This window comes from Zingiber officinale, unplaced genomic scaffold, assembly GCF_018446385.1.
Source record: "Zingiber officinale cultivar Zhangliang unplaced genomic scaffold, Zo_v1.1 ctg113, whole genome shotgun sequence".
In the NCBI taxonomy this organism is placed as follows: domain Eukaryota; kingdom Viridiplantae; phylum Streptophyta; class Magnoliopsida; order Zingiberales; family Zingiberaceae; genus Zingiber; species Zingiber officinale.
The window spans coordinates 1-20,136 of record NW_024589815.1 but is presented as its reverse complement, the minus strand read 5'-3'; the positions used below and the strand labels follow the sequence as shown (position 1 = coordinate 20,136).

Here is a 20,136-nt window from a genome sequence, read left to right as displayed (position 1 = left end):
GCAACCTTAGGTCAAGGTTGACCTGGTTGACCCGACTCGAGTTGACTTGACTCGAGTTGTATTTTGATGTTTGACTTGGGAAGATTGTTGATGTAACCTTAGGTCAAGATTGATCTAGTTGAGTTGTATATTGATGTTTGTCGAGAAGAGAGTTCTATTCTTGATGTTTAACAAGAATAGATGTTTGGGAGATTATTGGTGCAACCCTAGGTCAAGGTTGACCTGGTTGACCTGAAAAGTCCAAGTATGGAGACTTGGCACTGGAGAAGTCCAAGCAGGGAGCTTGGCACGGGAAAAGTCCAAGCAGGGAGCTTGGCACGAGGGAAAGTCCTAACTGGGATGTTAGGCAGTTGGAAAGTCCTGGTGAGTGAAGCCAGGCAGTGAGAAAGTCCTAACTGGGATGTTAGGCAGTGTGGAAATCCTGGTGAGTGAAGCCAGGTGAAAGTCTCGTGAGTCGGCGAGGAAAATCCGGATGGATCGGGTGATCGGACATCCGGTGTTGAGGAGGTCAAGTAGGTCGAGAGTGACCGGATACCTGACACGAAGAGAAAAGTCCAAGTGGGTCGAAGGGATTGATCGGACACTCTGTAAGGGAAGGGTGGCGGATGCTAGCGTGATGTACCAACAGTCGAGGTTGACCGGATGTTGGTTTGGGAGACTTGGGTCTTGGTGTGGGCTTCTTGATCGGTGCAGGGATCAGCATGAAGCCTGATCGGTCCCGGGACCGATCAGGTTCCGCAGAGTAGCAACTGTCGACCTCTGATCGGTGCGGGACCGATCAGGCCCGATCGGTCCCCACGCCGTCGGGCGACATCTGATCGGTCTCCCACCGATCGGTGACCATCTCGAGGAGTGCGAGGAACCGCACTTAATAAGCCTGATCGGTCAGAGATCCCTGATCGGTCCACACGACCGATCAGAGCAGATCGGTAGCTAGCGGAGTTCGGAAGAAAGCGCGATCGGTCTGTGGACCGATCAGGCACCCTGATCGATCGTGGACCGATCAGGCACTAGCCGTTGCGTCGCAACGGCTAGTTTCTTCTTCGCGGTATAAAGGATCGAGGCATCTTCTCTCGACTCTTCTTCCTCCTTCTCTCTCTGCTTCTTGCTTTTGCAAGTTCTTCTTGGCTCCTTGAAGCTTCGCGTGAGCTTCCCGACAGTTTTCTCGTGGCTTGCTGTTGCATCTGTCCGTGGAGTTGCTACTTCATCAGGGACCTCAGTCGACGAGAAGGCAAGCTTGTTTGTTTTACATTCATTTTGTTCTTGCTATTCTCTTGTACTCTTAGCTTGCTGTTGCAAGTGATTGTGGCGAGGTTTCTCCACCCACAAGGAGTTGATATTAGCCGGTTCTCCGGGGACTCATCCACCGACGGATTGATAGGGCTCGTCCACCTTACGGACACGCCGAGGAGTAGGAGTATCATCTCCGAACCTCGTTACATCCTTGCGTTGAGGTTTGATTTCTTCTCCTGTTTTCTTTCTGCATTTAGTTTCCGCTGCGCTAACCCTAGTTTGTAGAAAGAAACGCGACGATTTGGAGTCGGCTATTCACACCCCCCTCTCTAGCCGTACGAAGAGATCCCAACACAAAGGGGCCAAACAAATATTCACCCATCTGCATATATCTACTAGAAACATGAACGAGAAAGCTACAAGAGTAGAGGCAAGTAAAACATGCAACAGGAAAGAAAATATGCAACAAAAGGAAAACAAAAGAGATGAAGAATAGCCAAACTAAATAATGCTAGCAGATGATAATTCTTCCATCAGTTGCTTGAACCTCCATGAAGTTCTAATCACTAATGGAGAGTGGTTCTTTAAGAGATGACCAATACAACCCTGAAGAAGCACCGAGCCAAGAGTTCAAGATAAAAGTCAGCTCATTTCAAAGCCTCCAAATAGAACATAATGGAAATACAACCTTATGGGGAATCTTCTAGTGTAGCCACCAATCAAGAGAAGCTGAAGTGGGACAACCGTGATTGAAGCAACAATCTTCCATCCAGCACTAGCAAAGTCACAATCAAGGAATAATAGATTTGAAATTTTCTTAATATTGAAGTAGCTCCTTTAGGCACTGAGGGCACAATGCAGATTAAGCTATGTGAGTCCCTATTCCTTAGCCTAACTACAGTGCTTAGCTTATCATGAAGTTATTTAAAATCTCGACCCGTGCCGAGGTTTTGATTCCAGACCGGAACGATACAGTTTCGGTATCGTATCGTGCCGTGCTGATACGGTTTCGATATAATATATATATATTTATCAAAACTTCCAAAATAAAGGATAGATAATTTAAAGTATTTTCTTTAATATTTATGGTTCTAAATCTCTTATTCTAAGATAAAAAAAATATATTGTCTATAATAATTATATTAATTAACAGAAAAATCCTAATTTATATATAATAATTATATAAACTTTTAATTTATTTAATTACTTAGAAAATGAGGAAGAAATAATTTCTTATACAAAAGAATAGGTATACGACTATCTTATTTATAGAGAGAAATTACAATATAAAGGAAACTAATGAAAAGGAAATTAAATAATAAGGAAACTAATTAAAGCTAATAATTTTAATTTTAATTTTAATGATAACAGGATTTCCAACACTCCCCTCAAGCTGGTTTGTAGATATCTTCCATAGCCAGCTTGCCAGCTTATCAAATTGTTTCTTGTGTAGTCCCTTTGTTAATACTGTTGGTGCAGCGGGGCCAGCAAGAGGAGGGTGAATTGCCTGCAAATGAAAGTATACCCTTCTCAAGACTTTCAACTCAAAAATGCAACACTAATAAAAATGAAAGAATAGAAATAAAGAGGAGACGGAATTTTAACTTGGTTACAACCCAGGGGGTTGTTAATCCAAGGCGGTCGAACAGTTCTACTAGAATATCTCCTTCACTGTAGGTGAAGAAGCCTTTTTTACACACTTAGAATGCTCAAAGATTGCTAGGAACTTAATACAGAGTTGAATGATTATTTCCTAGCTCCAGGAGCCTTTATATAGCTCTTGGAAACTCTATCTCGAGTGTTGAAGGCACCTCCAAGAAGGTTGAAGGCGCCTCCAAGGAGTTTGATCGGATAAAGCTTTATCCGATTGCAAACGTTCATTTTTACTGGGTCTGACGCGCCTCCATTACCCTGGAAGGCGCCTCGGACTGGGTCTGAGGCGCCTTCAAGGTTATGGAGGCGCCTCAGACAGTGCAGCGGAGGCGCCTTCAGCACTTCGTTAAAGGAGCTGGACAGTTCCTTTTGACTTCATTTTAGCTTCCGATGCTCCAATAGCTTGGGTGATTGCGGTCAACCGGAATAGGGCTCACCAGAACTCAATTTCTGGCCTTTTCCTCGTGCAGGCTTCCGTCCCGGCTTCTCGTCCCGCAAACGCCACGCATGTTCTTCTCGTCCACCGGAGTACTCTTCCGCAGCTCTCTCGTCCTTCGGACGAACCTAGCCCGTCGGCTCCCTTCCCGTGTCGTCCTTCTCGCTAGTTGCGTCTTCTGCTCGACTTCCTGCGCTCCTAAGTTCCTGCACACTTAGACACAGGGATGAGATAACTAGCAGGATCTAATCTAACTTGGTTGATCACATCAAAACACCCACGGGATCCAACAAATACATCAGCTAATTGTTCATTTGTTGGAAGATATATCATGCATATTATTCCAGTGTTGATTTTCTCTTTGATGAAATATTTATCCACCTCTATATGCTTTGTGCGATCATGAAGAACAGGATTATGAGCTATGGAAATAGTAGCTTTGTTGTCCTCAAGAATTTTTTGATCCACATTACCTCAGATTCCATGGGCAACAGCTCTGAATTCTGCTTCAACATTACTTTTGGCTACCATATTTTGTTTTTTACTTCGCCACGTAACTAGGCTCCCACCAACAAAGGAACAGTAATCTGATGTTGATCTCCTATCCATAACACTCCCTGCCCCGTCTGCATCTGTGTAGACTTCGACTTGAAGATGTCTATGTTTCTTGAATAATAAACCTCTTCCTGGAGTTCCTTTCAAATATCTCAATATCCTATAAACAACCTCGAAATGTTATGCTCCTGATGAGTGCATGAACTGACTTACCATGCTAACTGCAAAAGCGATATCAGGCCGCGTATGAGACAAGTAAATCAATTTTCCTACGAGTCTTTGATAAAGGTCCATGTTCTTTACTTCTTCAGCCCTAGTAGTTTGTAACTTCAAGTTAGGCTCAATTGGAGTCTCAACCATTTTACACACCAGCAAACTTGTTTCTCCAAGGAAATCAAGAATACATTTTCTTTGATTAACAAATATACCTTCCTTGGACCTTGCAAATTCCATTCAAAGGAAATACTCGAGGGCTCCTAGATCTTTAATTTGAAACTCTTTTACGAGTCTCCTCTTTAGGTCTACTAATTCTGTTTTATCATCACCGGTTAAGATAATGTCATCAACGTAAACAATTAAAACAACTTTACCCTTTTTTTAATGTTTATAAAATATTGTGATCTGCTTGACTCTGCAAAAAAATCATAACTAATAATAGTCTTTCCAAAGCGTTCAAACCATACTCTTGGTGACTGTTTGAGTCCATAGAATGCCTTGTTTAATTTGCACACTTTTCACTGCCAAGTCCTTCTCAAATCCTGGCAGTAGACTCATGAACACCTCCTCTTCTAGATCACCATTGAGAAATGCGTTTTTAATGTCAAGTTGATGTAGAGGTCAATCTAAATTTACTGCAAGAGATAACAAAATTCTGATAGAATTTTATCTTAGCAACTGGAGCAAAGGTCTCTGGATAATCAATCCCATAAGTCTGAGTGAAGCCTTTAGCCACCAGTCTAGCCTTGTACCTTTCAATGCTTTCATCAGCTTTACATTTTATTGTAAACACCCATTTACACCCAACTCGTTTCTTGCCTTTGGGTAGATCAACTATCTCCCAAGTGTCACTTCTCCTTAAAGCATTCATCTCTTCCATGACTGCTAAATTCCAACTCGAATCATCCAACACTTCCTGTATTATTCCTTGGACCAAACAAGTGTGAAATCCTATAAGTGAAAGCTTTATGACTTTTTAACAGCCTTTGGTACAAAAGATAATTTACAATAGGATAATTAGTGCAATTTCAAACACCTTTTCTAATTGCAATAGGAACATCAAGATCGGGATCAGTAGGTGAAGAATTAGACACAATAAGAGGAATCAAAGCTGGACTTGTGATAGGGTTACCTGAAATTTCGAAGCAAGAGCTCGGTTTTTCAGACGGGTGTTGTGTAGGCTTGACATTCGAGTCTTTATTCATGAAATCTCTTCCTAGTATAAACCTGAAGCTCAGAATTCATATCACGACCAAGGTTGTCAAAATCGAGATTCTAAGTTGAAACGGAAGGGAGTTGTAGAATCGTAAACTCGTAGTATCGTAACACGAATCGTAAGTTTCTACCAAAATGTAAAATTATATATAAACATATATATACTCAGAGAAAATAACATAGATAAGATTAATAACCTCAAAAACACATTAAACATTTGATTAAACTAAACATTTATAAGGTCTTCTACAATCCACACATAAAATAAGTCATAAGTCACAAATTTTAGATAACATATAAGTCTACAACATGAAAAATAATAGTCAAGTTCTAAGCTTCATAAATTCATGAATTCATAATCATCCTCCATGTGTTCTTCATCTCCAGCATCCTCCATGGCATCTCCACCTTCTTCAACTTCATCATCATCATAACTAGGCAGCTCCAAATCATCATGAGGTGCTCCACTACTAGGTTCTTCTTCAACTGGAACCAAATCTTCATTTGAAGCATCCAAATCTAAATTTTCACTATCATCCACAATCCAATCATCATCAGAAGCTAGGTCATCAATGCTATAGTCATTGACTTTCCTCAATTCCTTCTTCTTGGCTAATTTTGAATTAGCCATCACAAAGACTACGTCATTCATCGTTTTTGCCTTCAAACGATTTCTTCTCTTAGTGTGGACCTAAATAATAACAAAATCAATTAACACATACTCATATAATCACATACAACTAGGTAATTTCATTCTTGAATGAAATGCAATACCATCTCAAATGCACTCCAATTCCTCTCACAGCCAGATGAGTTGCATGTCAAGCTCAAAACACGAATAGCAAACTTTTGCAACTCAAGATGTTCATAACCATATGATTCCCACCATTGTGCTGGAGTTTTGGTTTCAATTCCACAAGTGGCTACTGCACTACCAAAGAATTTCTTTCGATATTTGAAGTCTTCCAGTTGAGCATCAATCTTCTTTACTTCTTCCATACTTTCAACCATCCTTTGTAGACAATCATATATTCCTCTTTTCACTTCAAAGTCAGCTTTAAAATTAGGACTGCAATGAAATTGAGGGTTAAGGTAATAGCCCGCAGCATGCAAAGGCCGATGTAGTTGATTATCCCATCTTGCATCTATAATTTCCCATAGAGGCAAGTAACTAAAGAGTGAGAAAAAATTTGAATTAGTTTCCAAGAAATTATAAATTTATACGAGTATTTAATAATTAGTAATAAATTAAGTTACCTTTTCTTAATACCATTAAAGGCAGCTTGTATCTTTTCTTTGGCCCTGTCCATTTCCTCATAAATGAACCCCATGGCAAACTTCTCATCTGAGTCTACCAAACGAAGGACTTTGATCAAAGGATAAGCACTCCTCAAGCATGTAATAATGCTTTTCCAGAAGTCCTTATCCATTACCACATTTTCAATAACCTTTCCATCTTTAGTCTTTGCAAATTGACTAGATTTCCATTCTTTGGATGTAAACATTCTAATCAATGCTCCCTTATTGTCATTCAAGCAACCCAAAGTCAAGTAAGATGTGGCAAAACGGGTAGTGGCTAGTCTAATCAAATCCTTTTCTTTGGTAAAATGATGCAATAGAGAAATAAGCGCAGTCCTTGAATAGATGTAAGTTGTGATCTTTTTACCTCGTGCAATTGTCTCTTTATGTATTGGTATCTTTTTTTCAAAATCCTCCAACATTAAATCGATGCAATGAGCTGCACAATGCGTCTAATATAGCCTCTTTCTCTTCCCCATCAACATCTCCCCGGCTGCTTTGTAGTTTGCTGCATTGTCTGTGACAATTTGCACTACATTCTCTTCACCAACTTCTTCAACAATTTCATCCATCAACTTGAAAATCTTGTCAGCTGTTTTAGATATATCAGATGCATCAATTGACTACAAAAAAATAGTTCCCATAGGACTATTAACCAAGAAGTTTAATATAGTCCTCCTCCTCTTATCTGTCCACCCATCAGTCATAATTGTGCATCCCATTTTCTTCCAAAATACTTTGTGCTGCTCTATAACTTCTTTGGTGCAATCAACTTGTTGTTTCAAATACTTGACTCTAATCTCATGGTAGGATGGAGGCTTAAAGCCAATACCATGTCTTGCAACCAAGTCTAGCATCTTCTTGAATTCATCACTTTTTGCCACATGAAAAGGTATAGCATTATTGTAGAAAAAAGAGGCAATCCCTTGGCAAGCTTCCTCCCTCAAATTCTTCTTGAAAATGCCATTGATGGTAGTTTGACTACTCACACCCCTTTTCTTGAATAGATCAGCAGGATTCTTTGCAATTTCTCGCCTTTGTCTTTTTGCACCCTCCACCTCCTCATCTTCATATTGGCCAAGAGGACTTGAATCACTTGATCTTCCTTCAATCTCCTTTGCCCTCTTTATTAAATTTTCTTGCAATGAGGATACAATTTTCCACATTTCCTTCCTGACATCATCACTAACAGCCTTACATGCTCCAACATCCTTTTGTGTTCCTGCCAAATGATGCTTGAGTCTATAAATCCCTCCATTTATCACCTTTTGACAGTATTTGCATTGCACTTTCTTTGGATTTTCATCAACTGCAATTCCATGTTTCCAACCTGGATCAGATCTATTTCCAGGAGCATTCACTACCAATCTTTTGGAATCTGAAGTTCCACTAGTTGTGGAAGCTACGCTTGGAGTGGCTGCACCACTATTGGAGCTTGCTTCACCAGACCCACCAACACTAGCTTCTCTACTCATTTTCGTGAAATTAAAGAAGAACAAGAACACCACCACGCAGCTTCAGCTTCACCAACGACACTGCAACTCTGCAACAGCAGCTCGCGAACCACAGACGTGGCCAACAGCCTTCAGAGATGCAGACGGGGCAGAGACGGCCAAAGAAGTAAAGAACAGAGACCCACAGATGAGATAGATGGAGAAGGGACAGAGGCGGATGGTGGCGTACCTTTAATCGAAGTCAGTCACAGTGCCGGTCGACGCACACCGGACGCACAGGGAGGAGGAGACAGACGCGTATGTGAAGGAGACGATGGTTGCTGAAGAAGAACGAAGCACAGCAGTTGCGGCGACGATGGCTCGCGTCGCGACTTAGGAAAGTTAGGGTTTCTTGGACCCGTGTTTGATCGATCGCTGCGATCGACCTTCCGGTCTTGGAAAACCAACGGACATTTCGCGTAGAATCGCTGGACTCTTACAAGTCTACGATTTCCGCTACGCTTCCACGCGATTCTGCACGATTCCACCCGATTCCGCTTCCGCCTAGGGACGCAACGCGGAAGGCCACCAAAAACGCGTAGAATCGTGCGATTCTACGTTCCGACTCGCGATTTTGACAACATAGATCACGACGATCAGTTTGTAGTATTTATCCCCCTGATCGAGAGTTTCCAACACTAGGCACTAGAGGTGGGGGATTATTTTCAAGATTGTCGGAAAAATGATATTGGGAAGTGGGTTAAAAATGTCCAAAAAAATTATCTTTTTCTTCACTTGTCGTCTCCTGGAGAGAATTTTTAGAAAAATAGGGTTTTGTTTCTAGAAAGGACACATCCTTGCTCACAAAAAAAAATTTAGTTTGAGAATCGAAACACTTATACCCCTTTTTGTTTGACGAATAATCCAAGAATACACATTTTATAGCACGTGTTTCAAGTTTTGAACAAAATTGGCATGGAATATGAACATAGATAGTACATCCAAAAACTATGACAGACAAATCAGAAAACAATCTAATTTCAAGAAAAAGAAATTTTAAGGCAATCAAGAGGTGTTTTGTACTCTAACACCTTAGTAGACATCCTATTTATCAAATAAAAGGCTGTTAAAATTACTTCACCCCATAAATACTTAGGAACATTCATATAAAACATTATGGCACGTGCTACTTCAAGTAAATGTTTATTTTTTCGTTCTGCAATGTCATTTTGTTGGGGGATATCTCAGCAAGTGGATTGATGAAAAATACCTTTTTCATTCAAAAAATCACCCAAGTGCTCATTAAAACATTCTGTTCTATTGTCAGAATGTAAAATACAAATTTTAATTTTGATTTGAAATTGATTTTCAATCAGAGTGTAAAAATTTTTGAACAAATTTCTCACTTCCGATTTTTTATTCATTAGATAAATCCAACATAAACGTGTATGGTCATCAATAAATGTTACAAACCATGTTTTCCAGAAAGAGTAGTAATTTTAGATGGCCCCAAGCATCACTATGAATCAAGTAAAAAGGTTTGAGGCCTAGTAATTTTTTGGCAAATAAGTTGTACGATGAAATTTTGCAAAAAAAACAAATTTCACAATACATTGAGATTAGAAAAAAAGGCTAACAGACAAAAGGTTGCAGGCTAATTTAGGAACATGAAGAACAGAATTGAGATTAAATTGTTCAATCAGTTTGATAAGTCTTTTTCCTGCAATAGGTTAAAAACTACCATCGACAATTCTAATTTTTTCGTTTCCAGAACAAGGGGAATAAGTATCAAATAGGTCAAAGCAACTAGACATGTGGTCTATTGCGTGACAACGAGCACACGCAATTCCTTCTGTCGCGTGACGCATGTTGAAATCATCACTATTCCGATGTTGATTTCGGTGTGTGGGCGGAATGGTAAGTCGTTCTGTCTGACACAAAACGAAACCCTAAACCCTGTCATGAACCATAGTCCACATATTTAGAATTCATTTGACGAAAAGAATTCCAAATAACAGCCCAACAAGTATCAAACCCACAACCCCACCAACTAATTTGACAAATCGTAAGTCAATCCCACCAAGGAGCTTTAAAAAGAATTCCAACTCCAATAGAAGGAGAGGACTTATGGCTATATTCACCATTCAGTATATCAGCAACAATGAAAAAGAGCTTTAAAAAGTTATGGAAATTCACCAAACATCTAAAGGAGAGACCAAGAGCAATATTTTGAAATGAGAGATCCTTGATCAATGTCTCTAGAAAGGCACTACTCATATAACTAAAGGAATAGAGCCTTCAAGGTGTGCACTCTGTGCCATCAGCCATGCCAGAATGAGAAGTTGTTTGACTAACAGACACACTGAATAAAGCTAGAAGCAGAAAAACATATGACATCAGAAATCCCTTGCTGCATATGACCCATATATCCCTTGAAATTTAGGATCTCAGAAATCCTACGGAATAGTTTAGCCGGTTATGCAAAGCCAAGTTTAGAATGCAAGACCTGACTTAACAAGTTTATAAATACAATCCGGTGAAGAAAGAAAGTGAATAGGAAATGGATAATTGTTCATTTGATGCCTGAAGAAGTTCCTTATAATCTGATCAATTTGTTCAATTGCCAAAGAAGGTAACAAATAATCAGGAGGGGTAAAGAATCACAGTGGTGGGAATGCTAATTTTTTAAGCCAGTAGAACAAAAAAATGATAGGAAGTAAAATCGGAAATTAAAAATAGTACAACTAAATAATAATAGTACTTGATAGATTGCATGAACTTACAGGCTTGTCAGCATATTTCTTTTCAAGAAACTCCAAATCTGGTAGAACATGCATGCAATTAATGCAGCAATATGTCCAAAAATCCAGGAGAACCACTCTTCCCGTCAGGTTCTGAGCAGTGCAACATAATGTTAATACAGAAAATAGCAGATTTCTTGAGAACTTGAAAATTTGTCTAGAAAATCTGGAAAATGGAATTGTACATAGACGTGAAACTTAGCAGTCCGCGGATGTATCCACATTTACCAAATATAAATAATAGCAAGAAATGTCAGACAAAAGGTTGAAAAAAGTCTACTTACTGGAAAGAGGTTGTAAAAACAATAAGTTATGTTTCTCTAACTGGAGTATTGGAAGTATTCTTTTAGCCTATTATGGCTCTAGATGGCAAGGTTTAAAATCTTGAGTCATGCCAAAGTTTAAGTCTTTGACCGGAACAAAACTGTTTTGATATCTTACCAATTTGGATCTATGGTGCCGGTAATGGATAGAAATTAAAGAAGGAGATGAAGCATAGGAAGGAGATATTGTCATTGTGGAGCATGATTTTAAATCTTATATCATGTTGGGCGAATTAGTTGAAACATATCATTCCTATAAATTATTAAAACTCAATATCACTCAGCATAGACAATGTTTCACTCCTTTGCTTCATCTTCTTCCTTCTTTAACCTCTAATCCATCACCAACACCATGCATTGGAGCATCAGCAAGATATTGGAACAATGTTTCTGGTCAAAGACCGAAACTACGGTACGACTAGAGATTTTGAACCTTAGTTCCAAGTGATATCGAATTTCGATGATTTTACCGAAATGATATTTTTCAATCATTTCACCCGACACGATTCAAACCATGCTAGATGCCATCATAAAAGAGATCAAACACCTTATTTTTTATTAACTACAATCTTAATCATGCAATTACTGTACAACTTGTTAGTACATATAACAGAAATGCAGAACAATTTTTTAGTCATTATCCTAAGCTATCTTCAGTACAATTAGATTTAGACAGTCACACAAGAATATAGAAGCCCCTCTCCATTTCAACCATCCACTTTTTATCTTGACACCATTGTCAATATCTCTTGTTGAGTTGAGTGCTTCACTAGTAACGTCTCTGGAGATCTGACCAAAGACATTAGAACTTTGAAGCATATGCAGAAGGTGCATGTAACAAAGACTAGCATGTATTTGCTTAACGGGCATAAAGTCATTGTCGAGTGTTTGAATTGGGTTTCCACTTCATGAAAATAGTTCCCTTGAAACATGTAATAACTTGTTGAAATTAAATGGAGTTACTTAAGTTGCTAGGATCCAGCATGGCTTGAGTACATAAATAGGAAGTTACTTGTAGAAATATGCATACAATTATTATATATCACTTCAATCTCCCTCTCTTCAATCTTCATCATTCCTCTCTTTTTGTATATCACATTTCTCTGCTCTTCTCTACTTTTCTCTCTCAATTTTATTTTGTGTCGTGGTATTAAGAAAGTGATATTACAAACATTTCCACCTAGCATCAAGACTATCATTTTAGCAATCATACCTAATATTATCAGATTATACAGAAACAAATATGATTACAAATCCATTAAACAGTTCCAAATAGTGAATCTTCTTTTTTAAGATATACGAGTACATCAAGAACTAGCACAAACTGAGAACACAAAATATTGAACTACCCTGCGAAACTGAAGTGGAGCTGTGTTCAACCATTCAAGCTTAGATGGGAACTCAGGCATGTCTATGGCAGATCCCCTTACAAAAGGAAGACATAGTCGGACAACAATTTTAGTAGAAAAACCAAGACCAAAACTAGCAAATGATCAAAGAATGAAGATCACATACCTAATTTCCATATCAGACAAGTAGTTTTTAATCTGTTGTATTCTCAATGACCGTGAATTACCTGTAAGAAGCACATCGTTTAATAATGGTATATAATACGTGACATATGGGACTCATCCAACAAACAAAGAGGCTAAGAATGTGTGACTATATTTCAATCAAATGTCACTTGACACATTTCATATGGATTCATGTGCAAACTACACTGTAGAAACAGCTGAAAGAAGTTTCAATGACCTAAATGAAAGGCCTAACCAATTAATCTGTAAGGCCACCTTCCCCAAAATGTTTAAAAGCAAATTAAAAGTAGTCCATTCATCTAAGCTTATAAAGCTCTTTCTTTCCCAAACTCACCACATAAAACTAACAATTCATGGTAATAATCTATGAGGAAAGATTTGCATTTGACCACTCACCAAACCTTAAAATCTTAAAATCTCGAGCCGTGTCGTGCCACATGTTCAATTTATAACCAAAATGATATAATTTTGGTACCGTATTGTGCTATGCCGATATGGTTTTTTACCTATATAGATATATAATAGCATGAATTGATATAAATATATAAAAGATACATAAAAGTTAAATCACTCTATATAAGAACCAACTAACCAAGAAGTACAGTCAAGAAATATAATCGAGAAATAATGATAGTTTTCAGTAACACAAAATATGTCTCAAAGAAATAGCTGGACTAATAAAATCTTATTAAATAAAGATTAAAACCAGTAAAGAAACTGAAATAATAATTGGTCATCCACAACAATCAAATGGAAAAGAATGATTAAATTGACAGAAAAAGATTAAAGACTCTATGAGTGTGGAGCAAATGGTAAAAAAAACTAAGCTCAGCAAAAGAGATAAGCTTCACCGTGTTGACGTGTGAAATATTGAAACTTGGAAATACCAACGTTGGCCAAGCAAGTTCTAAATGTATAACCCCAAATTATTGAATATCATCTGGTGCATAGCCAATTTGAGAAATCAGCAAATGTGGTTTCTCAAGTGAAGAAATGAATATGAAATCAAGGCATTTACTTCTGATTTTGGCCAACACAACATTTGCTAAAAGAACAGAAGATAAACTACCTAGATTCCATGGTTATGAAACATGAGTTTAATTAGTCAGTCTATTAGTAAACAAGGAGTTAACTAGTTAAGTTTGTGATCATCAATCAACACAGGTTTCTTTGCATCTATTCTTCCATAAAAGAAAAAGAGACTAACTAGTATAAGTTAGCTGGAAAAAAAAACAACTATAAGTTAGCTGTTTTATCATAGCTCTTAAAAGTCCTCAAATAGTGTATTCTTACAAACAATGAACACATTATAATTAACTCAAGGATGAGCGTTAAGAATATTACTATAAAACATGAGTATATTTGTAACAAATAGCCTATTAATAGAATGGTATTAAAGGATAGTGTTGAGAATTTCTCCCTGATATGGATGGTTAACACTATATTTCTACAATCATTTAAGATCAAAATCCAGGGAACTAGTTCGTCACTAATCAAACTTCTCTAGCAACTACTCAAATACATAATTTAAAATCAAATAAAATATAAATAGATGACCAACTTGCATAGTTAAACCAGCTATGCAAACATAATTGTTGGAAAAGAGATACTATTCAAATGTACAATCATACCATTGTTATTCCAAAAAATTGGTTGATCTACTCCAGTAAACAAGTTCACCAAACCTTTCAGAGATGCATATTGCATTGCCTGGAGATGGGTTGAAAAACAGGAAAAGAAAACAAGTCAATTTAATTAAACTAGCAGAAATTCAGTGATGATACATTAATATCAGTATATTCTATACATTTCACTTAGCTTGATTCAAAATACTCAGTACAGGAAGTTAAGCCCCCTGATAAAATCAAGAAAGTCAAACCCCCATCATCAGAGAGTAGTGACAATATGCAAATTTTCAATATATGACCCACACCCAAACTAGATAAGAAGCATAATGAAACATATTGGAAACATATTAGAATATATTATTTATATTCTAATATATTTTTATTATTTTAAATTTCATTTAAATTTTTTTTAAAATGTAAAAAAATTCTAAAAAAATTCTAAAAAATTCTATTTATATTCTGATTTTTTTTAAAATTTTTTTACTTGATATTTTTTACTATTTAAAATATATATTATTTAATTAATAATTAATTAAATGAATAAATAGTTAATTTATATAATTATTATTAATATAAAATAATATCTTGTATTAATTATTATTATTATTATTATAGATACTTCCATTTTAATTTGAATTATTGATATATCAATTCTATTTAAATAAAATTATTTTTAATTATTTTTTCTAACAATATTAAATTATTCAATAATTGAGAACTTATAATAAATCAATATACAATTTATTTTTATATACACAATAAACATATTTATCTTATCATTATTATAGATAAATAAAAAATACCGAAACTATATCGGCACGGCACGATACGAAACCGAAACCGTATCGTTCCGGCCTGAGACCGAAACCTCGGCACAGGTCGAAATTTTAAACCATGCCGAAAACATCCCGTACCAAATCACACTTTGGGAACATCCCCGACCAAAACATCCCCTCAACAGTGCCCTGACATTAGGAATATCCCCGTAGCAGATCACACTTTAGGAAGAACTTCCCTGTAATAGTGCACCCACTTAGGGAATATCCCCGACCGAGAATATCTCCAAAGTATATCACACTTTACGAACATCCCGACCAAGAACACCTCCGCAGCAGTGCACTCACTTTAGGAACATCCTGACCGGGAGCATCCGTAGCATATGCCACTTAGGGAACATCCCCTTTGCAGAACACACTCTAGGAACATCCCCATTGAGCTAGATCCCTCGAATCAAGGCCTACAACTGTTCCTGACAATTGCAACCGGCAATCACTACCCGCAACCGCCTCTAATAAGCAAGAGGGCAGTGGACAAGGCTTGCAACGGATGACTGGACGATAGCAGGCATACGACGCTAACACTGTTGCCCTACTACCCGTAACTCAACACAACTGTATGGGCCGAGGATTGAGGTGGCATCCCACGTGGATAGCAGCACCCCCGAGTATCAAAAGGTAGGTGAAGCTAGAATTGGTATGCTCTCTCCTCTCTCATGCACGAACATTCTCACTTCCTTTTCATTTTTTTCTCGATACCAATTGTAGAATCGTAAGAGTCGAGAGAGAGGATTGAATCTTGATACTTTAAAACCTTTTCTTTTCCGACTTCGTAAAATTGAATTTGCAGGGAAATAAAGTAAAAGCAAAAGACATAGAGACACGTGGTTTCACTTGGTTCGTAGTCCAACAACCAAAGTTTAAAATCTTGACCCGTGCCGAAGTTTCGGTTCTAGACCGGAACAATGCGGTTTTGATATCGTATCGTGCCGAAGTTTCGGTTCTAAACCGGAACAATGCGATTTTGATATCGTATCGTGCCGAAGTTTCGGTTCTAAACCGGAACAATGCGATTTTGATATCGTATCGTGTCGATATGATTTCAGTATTTTTTTAATTATATATAATAATTATTAGATAAATATGTTTATTGTGTATAATTTTAAAATATATTGTATATTGATTTTACATAAGTTCTCCATTATGTAGAATCGTAAGAGTCGAGAGAGGAGGTTGAATCTCGATATTTAAAACCTTTTCTTTTCCGACTTCGTAAAACTGAATTTGCATAGGAATAAAGTAAAAGCAAAAGACACAGAGACATGTGGTTTCACTTGATTCGTAGTCCAACAACCAAAGTTTAAAATCTTGACTAGTGCCGAAGTTTCGGTTCCAAACCGGAACAATACAGTTTCAATATAGGATTTTTTTAATTATATATAATAATTATTAGATAAATATTTTTATTGTATATAATTTAAAAATATATTGTATATTGATTTTACATAAGTTCTCCATTATTGAACAATTTAATATTGTTAAAAAATAATTAAATATAGTTTTCTTAAAATAAAATTCTCTATCAATAATTCGAATTAAAATTGATACATCATAATATGTTATCTTACTAATATTAAAAGGAGTGATGTGAACCCGATGGAAACATTGGTTCTTGTAAAATTTTACTTAGGTCAACTCTATAGTTCTCCAATGCCCAAATTAAATAATTATAATTATATAAATTAGTATAAAAACATTATTTTATAGATAATAATTATATAAATTAACTATTTATTCATTTAAAAATTTATTAATTTAAATAATATATATTTAAAATAGTAAAAAACATTAGAATATCAATTAAACATTAAAAGTAAAAAAATATAATATAATTAAAAAATATATATCAGAATATAAATTTGATTTATTATATTTTTAAAAAAAATTAAAACTTTTTAAAAAAAATTTAAATTTTTTTAGAATTTTTAAACAAAATTTAAAATAATAAAAACAATTTCAAAATATCAATTAATAAAATTTATTATTTTTTAAATATATTTTTTATATTTTATTGAGATAATTTAATTAAGGTTTATGAAAACTTCTTTAAAATATCACACTTAAGTGGGAATTGTTTGAATTATTTAATTTGTAATATTAATTTTGAACAACACCTCCGCGGGCGACGCCTCCAGTGGCACCGAAAGCGTCCGACGACGCCTCCGGCTGCACTAGAAGCTTTCAGTGACGTCTCTACCAGCGCCAGAAGTGTCCAGCAACACTTTCAGCTCCGCCAAAAGCATCTTGCAACGCTTTCGGCGCCGCCAAAAGCGCACGGTGACGCATCCGGACTCACCTTCTGCTCGCGACACGCGTGCGTGACATGATGACGCGCTCAAAATGGCCTCGCGTACAGTGCAGATTTCGCTTCCCCGGCGGAACACTAAAAACCGTTTGTGCCGCCTAGCACGGAATGACAATTCATTCGCTACCAACAACTACTACTCTAAGGTCCACCTTCCTTGATCGCTTCCGATGGGCAAAATCTAATATAGTTCTTTCGAAGAAGAAGATTCGTACAAGTATGAAAGAAGGATAGTAACACGCTACTATTTTCTACGTGCTCATCCTCGTCTGCTACAACTCGTGCAAGCTACTGCTTCTACTACTATGCTAAAGCTGACTTAATCGTTGGAGAGATCATGTCGGCCATTATCAGCACCAGTTACCCAATGTTGATGTGCAAGTCTTGAAGCAACACGAGTGGAAGGGAGTAAGCATTCTAACGGTCAGAACCCACGCAAGCTGTGAGACTATCCCTCGAGAATGAGAGGGTGTCACTATCCCTTGGAAACTTTGCATTGTGGGCTCCAAGATCAAGCCCTCTGCAACCGACGCCTCGACCTCCTCCTCCCAATTATTGTCATATCTCCTCATCAACATAGTAGTGATCAATTGCGTGAGTTGCCCCAATTGCCCCAGTGATATAGGATTGACTGTCATTTCCAACGCTATTCCAATAGGTGATCGTCGTTGTTCCTCCAAAACCTCAGGGTATTGATCCGTCAAAGTCCTCCATGTACTTGCCATCCTTCTTCGCCTTAACTCAGTGTTCCCATAGACGACGTCAATGATGATGTTGTTGTAATATGGATGGGTTCTGACCGGTAAAGCGCCTTCTTCCCATTCGAGCAGTCTCAGGGCACGCAAGTCAACACGGATTAGTGGGCACCAATGATGGCCAGTGTACTCAAGTTTTCGCCTTCACCAACTTTTTATACTAGGGAGTGAGGCGTCATCCATGTAGGAGGATGTCACCTCAGCCTATGATCCACCCGATTGGCGAAGTTGTGCAAGGTAGTAGAGAAAACACCCTAAAGTGCCAAGCTCTATAGGGATGTTCTAGGTCAAGATGTTCCCCTAGCATGCTACTGAAGTGAGGGGATGTCCCAGTCGAAGATGCTCCCAGAGCATGTACTAGAGTGAGGGGTTTTTCCTTATTGGAGATGTTCCCACAGTGTGTACGGGAGTGCGGGGGTGTTCCTCGTTGAGAATGTTTTCATAGCATGTACTAGAGTGAGAGGATGTTCTCAATTGGGATATTCTCATAGTGTGTACTGGAGTGAGATAATGTTCCTAGTCAAGGAAGTTCCCATAGCTTGTACCGAAGAGGGAATGTTCCCATAGTATGTCGGAGATGTTCCCAGTCGAAGATCTTCCTAAATGTACAGGAGATGAGTGTTCCTGATTGAAGATGTTCCCATAGCATGTACCAGAGAGAGAGGGTATTCTTAGTCGGGAATATTCTCGATCAAAGATGTTCCCATAAGTCGTCGAGTTACCTTGGTGAGATCTGAATATCCCCTAATATATCGGTTAGTTAAATTTTAGTTGGATAACTTTGTTGAAAAGTTATTGAGTGTGCTGATCTCTTTGATTTGATATTTAACCAAAAATGAGATTACTATTGATGATTTAGAACAAAAGGAAGGACACTTGAATTTCACCCAAGTATTTTTACCTTCCATTTGGATGTGGTAAATACTTGGTGGTGCATAAGCTAATAGGAAGAAGAAAATCATTTTAGTTTATTTAGGCACAGTGCCAACTGTCGACACTCAAAAACTATATAGGAGTATCATATCGTACCAATTCTAGGGAAAACTTAGTTGGACATCTCTTTGGACTTTGTTGAAGGGCTATTATTATGGACGCCTTTTATATTTAACCAAAAGGAGATACATCCTGATGATATAGAAAAATAGGAGTGCCTATATGAATTTCACCCAGTGTTTTTACCTTCCAGTTGGATGCAGTAAATAGTAAACAAGTAATTGCAATGCCCAAACTTCCATATCTTAGGATCTGACTACGAGAGCCTTGCAACCTGTAAGTGGTTTCTCACATTAGAATCACTAAAACGTCTAGGAAAAGCTTTAGAGGTTGCACTATCAATATGAAAAAAAAAATGGAGGTAAGTTGGACAGAGCAGTAGGGAATGAAATTTTCATATATATATAAAGGAACAACACAAGCATAAAACCATTATCTCATGCATAAACACTCCATAGAATCAACAGAGGTAGGATATGTGAACGCATTACCCAAACCACTTGGAATTAATAACTTTAAGCTAACCCTTATTAGCTGCTTCAGATCCTCAACTCAGAAGTGACACGGACCACACATAATTTACCTGATCCACTACAAATCCATTCAACCCAGATACACTTCAGGATCAAAAAGGATAGGCTGGTTAAAGTCGGATGGCAGCATCATTCTGACGAGGAGGCTACCTAGGAGCTCGAGGATACAATCCGAGCTCGATACCCCCATCTTTTTACTTGAGGTATGTGGGTTAAATTCTGTTCAGCCTTTATTTGGTTGGTTATTACTAGTATTTGCTGATGGTAAATAACGAAATTTGGGGACCAAATTTTTATTAGTTGGGGAGAATGTAAAATACCGAAAAAGAGCGAATAACCATAAGAGAATTTTTAGAAATTTTCTGGAAATTTTTCGGAGCTCGTATG

General features: G+C 37.5%; 2 protein-coding genes across 2 annotated transcripts in view; both read right to left on the bottom strand.

Moving 5' to 3' along the window:
* LOC122035812 (protein SUPPRESSOR OF QUENCHING 1, chloroplastic-like) overlaps positions 1-19,490 on the bottom strand; it is a gene marked incomplete at its 5' end in the record, with an annotated part of 50,848 nt that extends 31,358 nt beyond the window's left edge. The window contains 5 exons of the mRNA XM_042594929.1: positions 10,824-10,934; positions 12,514-12,589; positions 12,680-12,740; positions 14,331-14,409; positions 19,403-19,490. Coding sequence (XP_042450863.1) covers positions 10,824-10,934; positions 12,514-12,589; positions 12,680-12,740; positions 14,331-14,409; positions 19,403-19,490 — 415 coding nt within the window. The remainder of the gene's footprint in view (positions 1-10,823; positions 10,935-12,513; positions 12,590-12,679; positions 12,741-14,330; positions 14,410-19,402) is intronic.
* Positions 5,506-7,029, bottom strand: LOC122035823. The gene is made up of 3 exons (XM_042594951.1): positions 6,566-7,029; positions 6,083-6,479; positions 5,506-5,999 (listed from the first exon to the last, which is right to left on the bottom strand). The coding sequence occupies exons 1-3, from the start codon at positions 7,027-7,029 to the stop codon at positions 5,646-5,648; spliced, it is 1,215 nt and encodes a 404-aa protein (XP_042450885.1). The 3' UTR covers positions 5,506-5,645.
* Positions 19,491-20,136: the final 646 nt, after the last annotated feature.